Genomic DNA, 13,293 nt, shown 5'->3' with positions numbered 1-13,293 from the left:
CTAGGGCGGGTCGACCGAGTATGATGTTGTGGGTGCAGCTGATTTTCACGACTACGAACTCGACTTCCCACCTCCTGGTGTGAGGTGGGGTGCCTATCTCCACCTCCAAATTGATCGACCCCTCCGTTTTAATTGAGTCCCCCGTGAACCCGGATAGGGGGGTCCGTACCGACTCCAGCTGTCCTCTTGAGAGTCCCAGCTGGGTGAACGTGTCGTAGTACATGACGTTCACCGAGCTACTCGTGTCTACGAGTACCCGGTGCACCACCACGTTGTTGATGTCCAGCTTGACCACCAGGGCGTCTCGGTGGGGCAGGGGCCCATCTGGCAGGTTGGCGTCGGTGAACGTGATGGGCTCCCTCTTTGGTTTCTTCTCGTGGGGGGTACGTGTGACCTCCCCTACGTATAAGCTCCTCGCCCACCTCTTCCGCTCGGCTGGCGAGTCCCCTCCCTCGGGCCCCCAAAGATGACGTAGATGGCCCGTTTCTTCGGGGGCTGGGAGTCCTCCGTCGTCTTCTCCTCCTCCTCGGAACTGTGGTCGTGGTGGTCCCTCTTGCGGGGAGGAGCCGAGGTGGATGGCGCCTGGCCACCCCCCTTCCGCCATACATTGCTCTGCTTCTGGCCCTGGGCCTATTCCTGCGCCTGGCCGGGCTTCTTAATGAATTGGCCGAGGTAGCCCATTTGGATGAGCTACTCGATTTGTCTTTTTAGGAGGATGTATTCGTCTGTATCGTGTCCTTTCTGCCGGTGGAACCTGCAGTACTTGTTGGGGTCCCCCCTCGCCGATATCTTCATGCACTCCTCCTTTGGGAATACCACGATTCCCTGGTCCTCCGCGTGCGCCAAGATAGTACCCACGGGTTGTGTCAGCGGGGTGAGATAGCGTGTGGGGTTCATCCTGGGCCCCTCAGCGTACTCACGTCGGTGTGGTCGGGGCGCCTTGCGCTCCTCCTGGGGTGCCTTGTCTTTTCGACCTCTTCCTTCTTCTTGCTCCTTCTTCCTCTTCTCGGCAGCCTCGACGTCAGCGTACCTTGCTGCCTTGTCCATCAGGTCGATGTAGGTCCCGGGGGGTACCTGATGAGGTCCTGGTGAAAAGAGCCCGACCTCAAGTTGTTCCGGAAAATTACCATGGCCGATTTCGCATCAAAGTCGGCGACCCCCATGACCTCTTTCTTCAATTTGCTGTGGTACTCGGCTAGTGATTCCGAGCTCCCCTGCTTCAAATCACACAAGTTGGCAATTTGCTTCTTCCGTTGTATGCTGGTGGCGAAATGGGATAGGAATTGCCGGGAGAGGTCCGCAAAGGTGGAGATGGACCCCGCCAGGAGGGATCCGAACCAATCATGCGCCTGCCCGTCCAAGGTGGCGAAGAACCCCCTACACAGGATGGCGTCCGTTGCCTCGGTGATCATCATGGCGGCTCTGTACCTGGTCAGGTGTGCCCGTGGGTCTGTGGTCCCCGAGTACGCTTTAATGGCGGGGAAGCGAAAATCTCGAGGTAAGTGCTCCTCTATGATGGCGTTTGCGAACGGGGAGGACAACACATCCTGGGGCTCTGGAGATCCGTTCCTCTTGTCGACCTTCTTTTGGAGCTCGTCCATCCTCCTCCGTAGCTGCTCGACCTCTGCCGGATGGGAGCTCGGAGCTCTACCATTCGTTTCCCCTGATCGTTCGACCCGGGAGGCCTGTGCACGGCGGGGTGAGACTCAGGTCCCCCGTCCTGGTGACCTCCGGGCGGCTGATTGTCGTCGTGCCTGCATGTGGGAGCGGGATTCTACTGGTGGAGGCTCATTAGCGGCAGGCCTCGGGCCCAACCTCTCTCGGGCTGGCACCCGGCTGCCCAACCTCTCCGTGGCAGGCCAGGTCTGGTTTGACCTCCTTTCGTCATCCTCCTGACGCCGGTCGCGTTGTGAGTCCCCTCCTCCCCGTGTGTTCGTCCGGCGGGGTGAATTGACCTCCCCCTGGGTGACAGGTGCCTGGGGCGGTCGGGTGCTTGAACCGCTGCGCCCCCGGGTGGGGGGAGGTTGAGGAGGTGCAGGCAACCCTCGGTTGACGCCTGGGTCGGCAGGTATACGCGCCCGGAGGTCCGCCACGACTCGGGCCAACCCTGTGGAGGCTTGCTCGAAGACCACCACCCCCTCCCGGATAAGGTCTAGGTCCTGAACAAGGGGGGCGGGCGGTGGAGCTCCGCCACTGCGGGGGTTGGTGAGCTGGGCCCTCATATCTCCCCCTGACCTGGTGGCGGCGGCCAATTGGATGCTGGGGGCAGGGGCCCCGTTGGGGCCGTTCCCATTCGCGACGGGCTGGGTGTCGCGGGAACCGTTGGTGTGGCGAGAGTTGGATCTCGATCTTGCCATCGTTGGGATGAACAGTAGTTGGGGCTACATGTAGGTTCTAGGAGCAATCTGGTCTCGACGAATTGGAGTTGGCCATGGTTGGTAATCTACCACCCTTTTGGCGTTAGTGTGTTGAGCGTTGAATTAAGGTGGTGGTTGAAGATTTCATCAACCGCACTCTGTTGGCCGTGGCTTTTCATGAGGGTGCAGTGATTGTAGTTAACTTAGTGGCTGATGGAGTAGAGAGGCTCTTGGGGATTCACTGGTTGATTTGTCATTTTGGGCGGCTGCTTCCCAGCCGGTGTTTTTTGTGTGTTTGCGGGAGACGTGGGGTGGAAGTACGCATGCATGAACCTTGCAATGGTGTGAACAGTTTGCAACAGGCTTGAAGAACTACCAGAGCTTCCGGCAACTATAGAGGAAGGAACTCTCTCTGGATACTCATTCGGCTTACAAAATCAACCTAGCAGATCTACCAACCAAGTACACTAAGATATATTCAGTTTCATTCACTGGTTTTGGTTTCTTTTCCTACTTCAAACGTGTGCAGGCCCCACGACTCGCTTATCCCCTTTCCTTGGACACTATTGTTCATAAAGGATACTTTCACTGTTCTATACCTTTCAACTAGGTAGTGTGGTTATGATATCTCATCAAAGTGATTCAATTATGAGAAGAAAATTCAAATAATATCTCCATCCATCTGAATCCCACCTGGTATACTGATAACTTTCTGAGATTTGCTATTTGTTGTTTTCTTCCTTCAAAACCTCACATATGGGAATCAAATGATCGAAGGTGATCTGTTTGAGCATTGTGCCATCATAGCCAAAGTGTTACACAAAGAAGATGAAAACTAAGCCTTGCAAATCTAATATTCGCGGGCCATAGTTTGGGAAAAATCATGCATGCAATCCCACCATACACGTACGTATATAATATTATTTGTTTCCTAAACAATAAATTTATATATGCTAATCAGTGGACCACTAGGCCACGTAGGACTCTCCAAATTATTTGTTACTTTGTTACGTCAAAGTAAAATATAATATATCAGCAATCCATGGTCGTGATCGTGCACGTCGGCCCCGACTTTGACATACCATAACGGTAATACAGGACCCGTTCTAGGAGGGCCTATTTTTGGGCTTATTACATATACGTTGGTCCGCCCAACGATCCATTACGATGTGGAAGTATTTTTCCGAGTGTAAGATTAGCCCAAGTTCGACAAATTTTACCCTTCCGAGGGGGAGAGGGGCTGGGACCAAGGACTCTGGACCAATGGTCCCCGAATTGAATTCCAATTCGTTCGATTTGAAAAAAAAAAAAAAAAAAAAAAAAAAACTCACTCAATCCTAAGGGGGCACGAGGTCCGACCTCGCGTACCAACCCCGACGGAAGAGCTCGGTGGCTTAGTCCAGCAGGGCTCGGCCCAAGCGGCTTGCGCACCCTAAGGGGGCACGAGGTCTGACCTCGCGTACCAACCCCGACGGGAAAGTCCGATGGCCTAGTCCGACAGGACTTGGCTCATGCGGGTAGCGCACCCTAAGGGGGCACGAGGTCCGACCTCGCATACTAACCCCGACGGAAGAGCTCGGTGGCTTAGTCCGGTAGGACTTGGCCCAAGCGGCTTGCGCACCCTAAGGGGGCACGAGGTCCGACCTCGCGTACCAACCCCGACGGGAGAATCCGATGGCTTAGTTCGACAGGACTTGGCTCATGCGAGTAGCGCGCCTAAGGGGGCACGAGGTCCAACCTCGCATACCATCCCCGACGGAAGAGCTCGGTGGCTTAGTCCGGCAAGACTAGGCCCAAGCGGCTAACGTACCCTAAGGGGGTACGAGGTCCGACCTCGCGTACCAACCCCGACGGAAGAGCTTAACGGCCCAAGTCCGGTGACTTGGAGTCAAAGGGCTACCTTAAGGGGGCACGAGGCCCGACCTCGCGTACCAACCCCGACGGGGGTGATCACCAAAAAAAACAAAAAAAAAAAAAACAAAAAAAAAAACCAAAAAACCAAAACAAAACAAAATCATGCGAGTAAAAATCTAATAAGCGACCCCGCGTCGTCCGGAAAGTCCGCTCTCGGAGAGGACTTGGATCACAAAGCTAGAAGCTTGAAATTAAAGGTGTTGGAATAAGCGAAATATTTTTTCAAGTTGACCCTGAAGCATTCGTCCAAGCATGGAGCCCCGAGCAGTTTCAATTGGGCCAAACGTTTACTCTCTCTCGTTGTCGACTTCTCACAACTCAGGAGTGGGGGACTGATGATGGATATATTGGAAATGATCCAATAATAATAGAGACCCGGGGTCTGGGAATAAATAACCTGAGCAGCCCATGAAGAGTCTCAAGCTCAAAGCCTGCCTCTTGGCCCAGAATGATGGGCCCTGACTTAGTCTCACGGCCCACCACATTGGCTTGGACTTAGTCCTGTGGCTCACCACGAATTTAGCACTATTTGGTTGAGATATTCTATGCATAAATGGGCTTGTAATTGTCTTGTTAAGACATCTTCATCTACTTGGTCTAAGCATACATTGCATTCAATCTCTTGTAATCCACTTACAATCTCACTATCAATACAAAATTGTCCCTGCAATATATATTTATTTCGCCATTATTTTACTTTGGCTATCCATTTGTTATTTCATTTATTTATCTGATTTAATAACTCGGACCCCCGGGTTAATTAAATCCATCAATATTCTTTGAATGAAAAATTTCTAAAATAATGAAATTTACATATTATATTTTTCAGTTTAGGAGTTAACTTGTTAAAATTGTTAATTGTCCTTTTTTTCCGAGTTCAATGGCGTATTTTGGAGTTATTTGTGTTCGTGGCTTAATTACTATTTTTCAAATAGTTCAGTGGGTTATTTGTACTTTATTCCTATTATTTTTAAATACAAAGCACTTTCCCATCAATAACCCAATTTGTTACCATTTTCCATGATTTCCTACGGTGTAAAACAATTGGTGAAGATGAAAAGAAATTTATTTGAACAAAAACAGGATATACTCATCGAGCATGCATAATATCCTGAAGAGGAAAGGACCAAAAGTATCTCACTTTTCCCCTTCAAGTATGCCAGTTAATCAGTCATTACAGATGGATGGAAGCAGTCTTGGTACTGAGAGGAGGGGGGGTTTTGAATGACAACCAAAAAAGCATAAAACAAACAATTTCCTAACCAGCATAAAATTGCGTAAAACAACAAATTCCTAACAAAGCATAAAGTTGCCTTAGCTCGACATCATAACTTGATCAGCGGCTTGCAGTGCTTGGTTGGCGAAGAATCTCACATCGACGTCTGGATCCTCGCTAAGCTCAACCAAACATGGACGGATTGTCTTCTCCACAACCTGATTAAAATGTCCCAGCTAAATTAGAAGCTAGTGAAGCTATATCCGTATCTACTACAAGATTGAGGTATTCATTTGTTTTGTATTGCAAGTTAGCTTTCCAAAATCACAAGCAATTAAGCATCAAATGAAATTTTGAAAAAAATATATTTAGTAATGAAAATTCAAAATATGGTTTCACTGTTAATGAATACCACCCACAAGATCAAAGTAATATCTTCACATTAGAATACCAAATAGCAAATTGAAGACAGAAATAGCATTTTGCATCAGGTCCTCCATAATGTCTAACTACTTTAAACAGGCAGTGTTCAATACTTTGCTGTGTATTTTTAGGTTCCATGATTTTAAAAGGAATAATGTCTCATTAATTAAAACTCTAGATGCATGGAAGGCCATTCGATACATATCAGGAGATTGAGCCATGAAATTGCACTACGAGACATACAACAAAGAAACTAATTTTGATACTTACAGAATGGTCAACTATAGGAATGAGAGACTGCAACACCTTTGCCACATTGAACTTTATATTTGGTACCCTGCAATATGGAACTGTTAAACCAACATCCAAACTGCTGCTACAGCCAAGTGATGAAACTTGAAGTGTGAAGCGATAGTCATTAACTTCTCCTAAAGGTTGAATCCCCAACCCCAAGGGCCCCCCACACTCCGACCCGACAGAGCATGTAAGTCACGGTAACTCAGCGGCTCAGCAAACATGGCCAAATGCCGGTGCGGACAAGGGATCTGCACACTTTGGGCATAATGCCCACACTACCGCTACCGAGTTTCAAACCTTGGTCTCTTCTCCCAAATACTGCCTACTGAACCAGTGAGGCTAAGCCCGTGCCGGCAAAATGATAGTCATTATCATTAAGATGAAAGGATGATAAAGGCCATAATGAGTCTCAATGAATCGTGGTATAATGGACAGAGATATAATGCAGAAGACAACTTCAAGTAATGGGGAAAAGATGTAGTTAAATAACAAGCTTGTAAAAGTTTAAAACCAACCTGTCCTTCGATGCAGTAATAATCACTGGCAGAAGTTTATTGCAAGTGATTTCTGAGCCCATTACTGGGGCAAGAAGAGATACTGCATGAAGAATGGTCATCCGATAAAGATAATGTGGGTCATTAATCATTTCCAGAACCTGTAAAGAGAAGTTAAAATCTTAGTGCATAAAACTGATGTGCTTGTCATCAAGAAGTTAAAGAATTATCAATAAATCATATGAAAACCTGTGGAATAATGTGCTGCATTGCCCATTCTGGTCCAAATTCCTCTGCAAGGCGCTTAACATTATTTGCAGCCGCATCTCTGATGGAGTAAACCTGCAATTCACAACAAGTCAGGGGAAAAACATATCAGAAGATGAAGGTTTACTAGTGCTAGTGGTAAATGTCTCAGATGATAGCAGTTTTATGCATTGTATGTCACTCTGATGATAACTGTGGTTATGAGCCAGAAATTATTAAGAGAATACAAAAAGGTCCATCAGGTGATTGCTAGAATTCAAGAACTACTTCAAAATATCAAACATTGTTGAAAAGGTTCTTGGTTTCAATCATGAATTGTCAATCAAATAAATAATTTGACTAATAACTAGATATTACTCCCTTTTAAAACAAGACAAAAAGACCACAGCTACTCAATTTGTTTAGTAGACCACTTAACTCAATTCCATTAAGTCTTATTCCCAATCAGTTGTGATCAGCCACATTGATTTATATCTCCATTCATTCCAAATCAATATGCTGTGAACCCTTTTGCTTGCAGTTGATCAGAATTTTGTAGTAGCATCTAGATGTGAGAATTAAGTACAGATATAGGGAAGGAAAAGAAATGGGAAAAATATATTGGAAGAATGCACCTAAAAGTTGCAGAATAATCTAGAGACACTATCATGGCATTAATGTCACAATATTATTCAGATGTAACAGAAAAATACAAGAAAGAACTTAAGAAGCTTTCCATAACATCAACTCATTGAGCAAACATAATTAAGCCCATAAAAAGATGAAAGATATATTAGTGTGTGGATCAGTGGATGATAATGAATGTAGACTATGTAGATAATTAGGAAACCTATAACCATAGCATTCTTTTCTCTGCATTAGCATAAAAGTATCATTGAGCAACACAACTTTACGGACCTTATCTTTCAGCCATTGCATGCAAAGGGCCCCGAGCTTATCATCAAAAAACCCAACGCCTAACTGACTGGCCAATAAAGGTATGTACTCTATTATTGCTAGGCGCACTCTCCAGTGTCTATCTTCTGCAAGTTCAACTATAGCAGGCAGCAGAGACTGGGACAAGAGATCAATTCCTATCACCTGCATTTACTTCAAAGAGGAAGAATAAGCAAAGGAAGGCAATGCAATGGAAAAATTTCTGAAGGAATAAAGTGAGAATAATAGCCTAGTAAACATTGGCATTTTAAAAGAGGACAATTTACCTGGTTGACTTGATCAAGCTTGCTGATAATATTCAAACGAACATCAGGAAACTCATCCTTTAAAAGCGAAAGAAATATTGGGAGAAGCTGTTCAATTGTTGCATCCTAAAATCACCAGTGCAAAACACTGTTAGTTCCCTTTGGACAAAAGTCAAACTTCAATAAGCACAGAGAAAGACACCCAGTTTAAGAAAGTCTAAAAGACAGGAAATGAATAATTTGTCTATTTAATACACACACACAAAAACCTAGATTGAGACAAAGATTGCCAAAATTGCCCCTAACCAAGTTCATAAAAATAGTAAAAGGTAATATTTGGCTGCTAATACATCACAACCTATAGGTAGATGATGACAATGTTTTGGGGAAAGATGATGTTACATGCACCATAAACATTTTCCAGGTCAGGAACTCAAAATTATTTAGTAGAAAATATACCAAGTTTTATACTAATGTATAAGGAAAGAGAAGGAGAAGATAAATATTACCTTTCCTAGAACAGGAGCCATTCCCATTATGACTGAAGCCAAAGCAGAGCGTACATGCTGAGATGAATCTGAAGATAGTTCCTAAAGTTGGCAAAGTACTCATTATTAGTTGTATTCGAGAGGAGGGCGGACAAGCAAAGGAAAAACCACATAACAGTAAATCATTTGTATAGGCAATAATTTGGTTAAAACAGAGCAAGAGAGTGAAGATTTCCACAAGTTCACGCACCTTTACACAAGGAAGGATGTGCTGGATTGCTAATTCAGGACTTAAAATCCGACAGAATTTAGTTACTTTGCCAGCTGCAGCAATACGCACTTCAGCCTCATTATCACGAAGTAACCGAACATATGCTGGAACCAGATCCGTTCTAAAAAAGAGTTTCCTAATCATTAGTTATTCTAAAGCAGAATACTTTTAACAATAATAATAAAAAAGAGAAGAATGTGAATTTGGTAGAAATGCTGCCCCCCCCCCCCCCCCCCCCCCCCAAAAAAAAAAAAGAAGCAAAAGGTATATCTCAAGGGATTTCATTAAGGCTCAAATAGAAATGAAGGAAAATGCAGACAAACCAAATTATAAACTGTTGAAACAAAGTCAAATAACAAACATATGCGAATCAGATTGACTGTGTATCCTGAATAACAACCTGGTTGCCTCAGGTCCAACTGCCTCACAAAGCTCATATAGTTGATTCGCAACCATGTAACGGACACGCCAAGACTTATCCTGCTCATTTAGATAAGCAGGTAATTAATTGGAGTAAGAGCAGATATATATCGGATATAATAAATGCATCCATACCATATAAAGCACAAATGACTAGGCCACCTGCCCACCTCTACCAAAATGCATTAATTTTAATCATAATTGGGAAATCAACTTTCTTCATATATGTGTGCTAGGGCCTAGGAACCATGAAGTTTCCTCAACTTGGACTAAATGCAAAGCTAAGACACCTGACTTTTGACCTTCAAGAAATTTCTATATAAACGATCTGAAAAAAATTAAATATTTCTTTGCAATCAATAGAACCTCTAACATGTTGAACCTTCAAGAGAGCAAGTCCTTCAGTTTTATGGTACTTGTGTAGAGGTCAAATAGGGAATATGTCACCTCTCTCCAAATTTTTCTTTCAAACATATTTGTTTATAAAATAAATTGAACAAAAAAAAAAAAAAGAACAAATCAAGCTTTAGCTTAAAACTACTTGAATTTCTAGAATTTTGAGGAGAACAGGACATTTGTTCAGGTTAATGGTAATTGTCAGTTTTTAGAAGCAGAAAAGCCTCTTCGTGCCCCAGTACTGAGCCAACCTGAGCAAAATTAACTATGACAGGAAGAATCTGAGCAGCACAATCTTGAGGCTCCAATAGCTTTCCTAGTGCTGCACAACCCTCAACAGCCAATAGACGGACAGAATCTTGATCTGAAAGAGGGGGAAAACGTACATTATTAGTTGCATGTTTATGTAACATAAACTAAAAGTCCTAGATTACAGAAATATAGTTTTGAGCTCACTATCTAAAACTAGCAATATATGACCAATATTTTCAATGTTTATTTCTTATTTACTTTTCTCACTCTTCTTCATTCTAACTTTGCTCTTACTAATAACAAGTCTCATCATGGAAAAAAAATGGATCACCCTTATCGCTAAAAAAGAAAAGAACTACCATTTCAATAAGTCTAAGTGTCCTAAATGTAGACTGATGCTAAATTGATGTCAAAGTAGTATCAAAAGATCCAAGAGAAAGCAATTCATTCTTCATAGATTCTCACAAAAAGACATTCACCAGAGGATGGAAACCATTTGGCACAATAAAATCAACTAATCACTGGGAGGATCTCATAAAATGCAATACCATCTTGAGTCAAATCCTCAAACATCGCCATTATGTCAGTCTTCACATGAGGTTGTTCAACAGTAGCAGCAAACTTCCCAAGATTTGTTGCAGCTGCTCTCCTCACCATAGGCATGTCATCTTGGCACAATTGGCTATATATAGTTCTAAGTTCAGTTTTTAATGGCTCTGGGGCACTGGGATAAGCAATGTGAAATAATCCACATGATGATACACGAGCAGTAAACCACTCTCCGGCTGCCAGCCTCTGAATGGAAAAGGCAATCATGTCAATAGCAAGCAGCAGTTTTAGGGTAAAGAAAATCAGACATCAACCTCAGCCATAAATGGTACTTCATGTGACATATTTTAAGTACCAAAACCAGTTATGTTTAGATGTGCAAAATACAGACAACTAGACAAGGATACAACGCTAACCACCAAGTTTCAATGTCATTCAACCAGAAACTCATTGATAAAAATTGGAAAGCAGTGAAGTGACTAGATTCCCCCAACCCAAAAAAAGAAAAAAAAAAAATGAAGAAGAAGAAGAAAAGGAACGGCATTATGATGATTGTTATCTTTTCACAAGTATTAGGGCCATAATGGACAACAGAATCACAATACCTTTCATACTTCCAAGATTTGGAAAACGCTTATAATCAGGCATTATGCAAGTCCTTAAACTCAATAAAGCAAAATAGATGGCATCTCAATAATGGTATTTTCAGCACAATAAATGCCATTAAGATGGCTCCGACCATTGGACATGTTACACAAGACTAATATAATCACCATGATGTCAAACTATTACAACAGAGGTGAAGGTAAATTAACACAGAAAAAGAAAGAAATTGAAAAGGCACTGCAGCTAGGAGTAGTAAAGAAGCAACATTTAATCAAATATCTAGCTCACCTTTGCAAGAGGAATAAATGCTTCTACCAAGTCTGATTCCTTCATTTGAGACCCAATTCTGCACAATGACTCAACAGCTTTTTCCCTGACACAAGTCTCTTCAACACTGCAGAGACCTTCCAGTGGAGGAAGCAAAACACTAGCATGATCAACTCCGCCAACATATGGAATGAAAACTCCCAATTCTTCTGCCATTGCAAGAAGCACTTCATCATCATCATCATTGTTCTCACTCAAAAAAGGAATTAATTCCTTCCGAGTTCTCTCCTCCCCAAGTGCCCGAGCAATTGTTGACAGACGGCGGATTGAGTTCAAACGAAGCTGAATGTCTTCATTCTTCAGCTCATCAATTAGAACCGCAATGGGATACAAGGGCTCTTCCATGATTGAAAGGTAACTTCACAGTGTCTTTGTGGTTTATTTGCCTGTATATATGTTCACTAACTATTCACCTTTAATTAAAATCTATAGGAAATTGATAAATGTTGCAATGGGAAAATAGGGACTTTTATTAATCAACTATAACCATTCAGAAACCCATGAAACCAAAAGAAAAATATTCATTTTTAAAGGTGCATTACAAGTGAAAGAACATAACAAAAGAAATTCAATATTCATAATTAAGTAAACTCCCGAAAGTTTTGCGCAAATACTTCCAACTGCATCGGAAGATCTTTGCATTTTTCATCTATAAAACAAAATACAATTTAAATTGCAAAACATAAAGTATTTTCACAGTAAAGCTCACGGCGTTCACGCTTATAAATATGTCCATCTAACTTTGTGATATTCCACGTTCTTACCAGCGATAAGCTAAAAATAACTCAGCATTTATTTCAAGCACAATTATTAAAATAACCCCCAAAAAATCGAAAAAAAAAATGCCTAGGATTCCGAAAATGCTCAGATTCATCCAAGAACAAATCATTAATTAAAGTAATTGAGTAGAAGATTGATTGCGATTCTTAATTTCCAGAAACACATAGCGGATTCGTAATTCGATAAAATCACAAAATCAATGGATTTTGAAATGACTGATCTCTGCATCTTTTCGTGCGTGTGAGATACAAAGATGAAAGACGAATACCTGGAAACTATGAGATGAACGATGATGTCGATCTGAGCCTTACAGGATAGTGAGTATAGAGAGATCTGCTTATATCATTTCTGTTTCTTGAGGATTGTTCTTTTTTTTTTTTTTTTAACAAATGTTTTCTCCTTTTCTTTTTCATTTTCTTTCTTACAGTATTTTTATACCTGTCGACATGTCGTATTTCTCTCTTTTCCTTTTTTTTTTAATACCATTTTTTTTTACATGTTTTAAATAATTTCTCTTCATATAATTTATCATAATAATTTTTTTTGATTGACCCATTACCGGTTCACCGTGAGGAAATATTTGTTGTAAAATTATTTAAAATATTTTCTGCATATAATTTATTAATTTATCATAATGATTTTTTTATTAACCCACCGTGAGGGAATATTTGTTGCAAAATTATTTAAAATATTCTCTACATATAATTTATCATAATAATTTTTTTTATTGACCCATCATCAATTCACCGTGAGGAAATATTTGTTGCAAAATTATTTAAAATAATTTCTGCATATAATTTATCATAATACTTTTTTGATTGACCAATCACCGATTCACCATAAAAAATAATTTTGTTGAAAAATTATTTAAAATATTTTACAGTAAGATTGTAAGAATAACATTTTTGTTGATAAATTATACTCTATCTGTCCTATTTATTCTATATATAATCAGGGACGGAGCTATAAATTTTGTTGGGAGGGACGAAGAAGCAGGGACTGATCCCTCAATTTTTTGGAGTGAAGTCGAAACATTAAAACAAAGAGATAATTTA

The 13,293-nt window shown here is 42.0% G+C and overlaps 1 protein-coding gene across 3 annotated transcripts; it reads right to left on the bottom strand.

Moving 5' to 3' along the window:
- Positions 1-5,319: 5,319 nt before the first annotated feature.
- Positions 5,320-12,662, bottom strand: LOC109164492 (serine/threonine-protein phosphatase 2A 65 kDa regulatory subunit A beta isoform-like). 3 transcript variants are annotated; one of them, XM_019313012.1, is made up of 13 exons: positions 12,507-12,662; positions 11,420-11,844; positions 10,525-10,771; positions 9,976-10,088; positions 9,309-9,388; positions 8,888-9,029; positions 8,659-8,739; positions 8,171-8,275; positions 7,866-8,048; positions 6,951-7,043; positions 6,723-6,862; positions 6,181-6,247; positions 5,320-5,705 (listed from the first exon to the last, which is right to left on the bottom strand). In XM_019313012.1, exons 2-13 carry the CDS (start codon positions 11,801-11,803, stop codon positions 5,586-5,588), a joined length of 1,755 nt encoding a protein of 584 aa, XP_019168557.1. In that variant the 5' UTR covers positions 11,804-11,844; positions 12,507-12,662; the 3' UTR covers positions 5,320-5,585. The 3 variants fall into 3 exon arrangements, with proteins under 3 accessions (XP_019168557.1, XP_019168555.1, XP_019168556.1); XM_019313010.1 differs by having other exon boundaries at positions 5,357-5,705; positions 11,420-11,863; positions 12,507-12,643; XM_019313011.1 differs by having other exon boundaries at positions 5,357-5,705; positions 11,420-11,859; positions 12,507-12,643.
- Positions 12,663-13,293: the final 631 nt, after the last annotated feature.

Source organism: Ipomoea nil, unplaced genomic scaffold (assembly GCF_001879475.1).
Source record: "Ipomoea nil cultivar Tokyo-kokei standard unplaced genomic scaffold, Asagao_1.1 scaffold3065, whole genome shotgun sequence".
NCBI classification, from domain to species: Eukaryota; Viridiplantae; Streptophyta; class Magnoliopsida; order Solanales; family Convolvulaceae; genus Ipomoea; species Ipomoea nil.
This window is presented reverse-complemented; position numbering and strand designations above follow the sequence as displayed.

Bases quoted from the DNA above. Each gene is read 5' to 3' on its own strand.
- LOC109164492 (XM_019313012.1), bottom strand. From the start codon at position 11,803: ATGGAAGAGCCCTTGTATCCCATTGCGGTTCTAATTGATGAGCTGAAG. The intron at 9,389-9,975 runs GTTGGCTCAGTA...CTAAATGAGCAG, and splicing joins TCATAGTTAATTTTGCTCAG to GATAAGTCTTGGCGTGTCCG. The intron at 8,049-8,170 runs GTAAATTGTCCT...AAGTAAATGCAG, and splicing joins AGCTTGATCAAGTCAACCAG to GTGATAGGAATTGATCTCTT.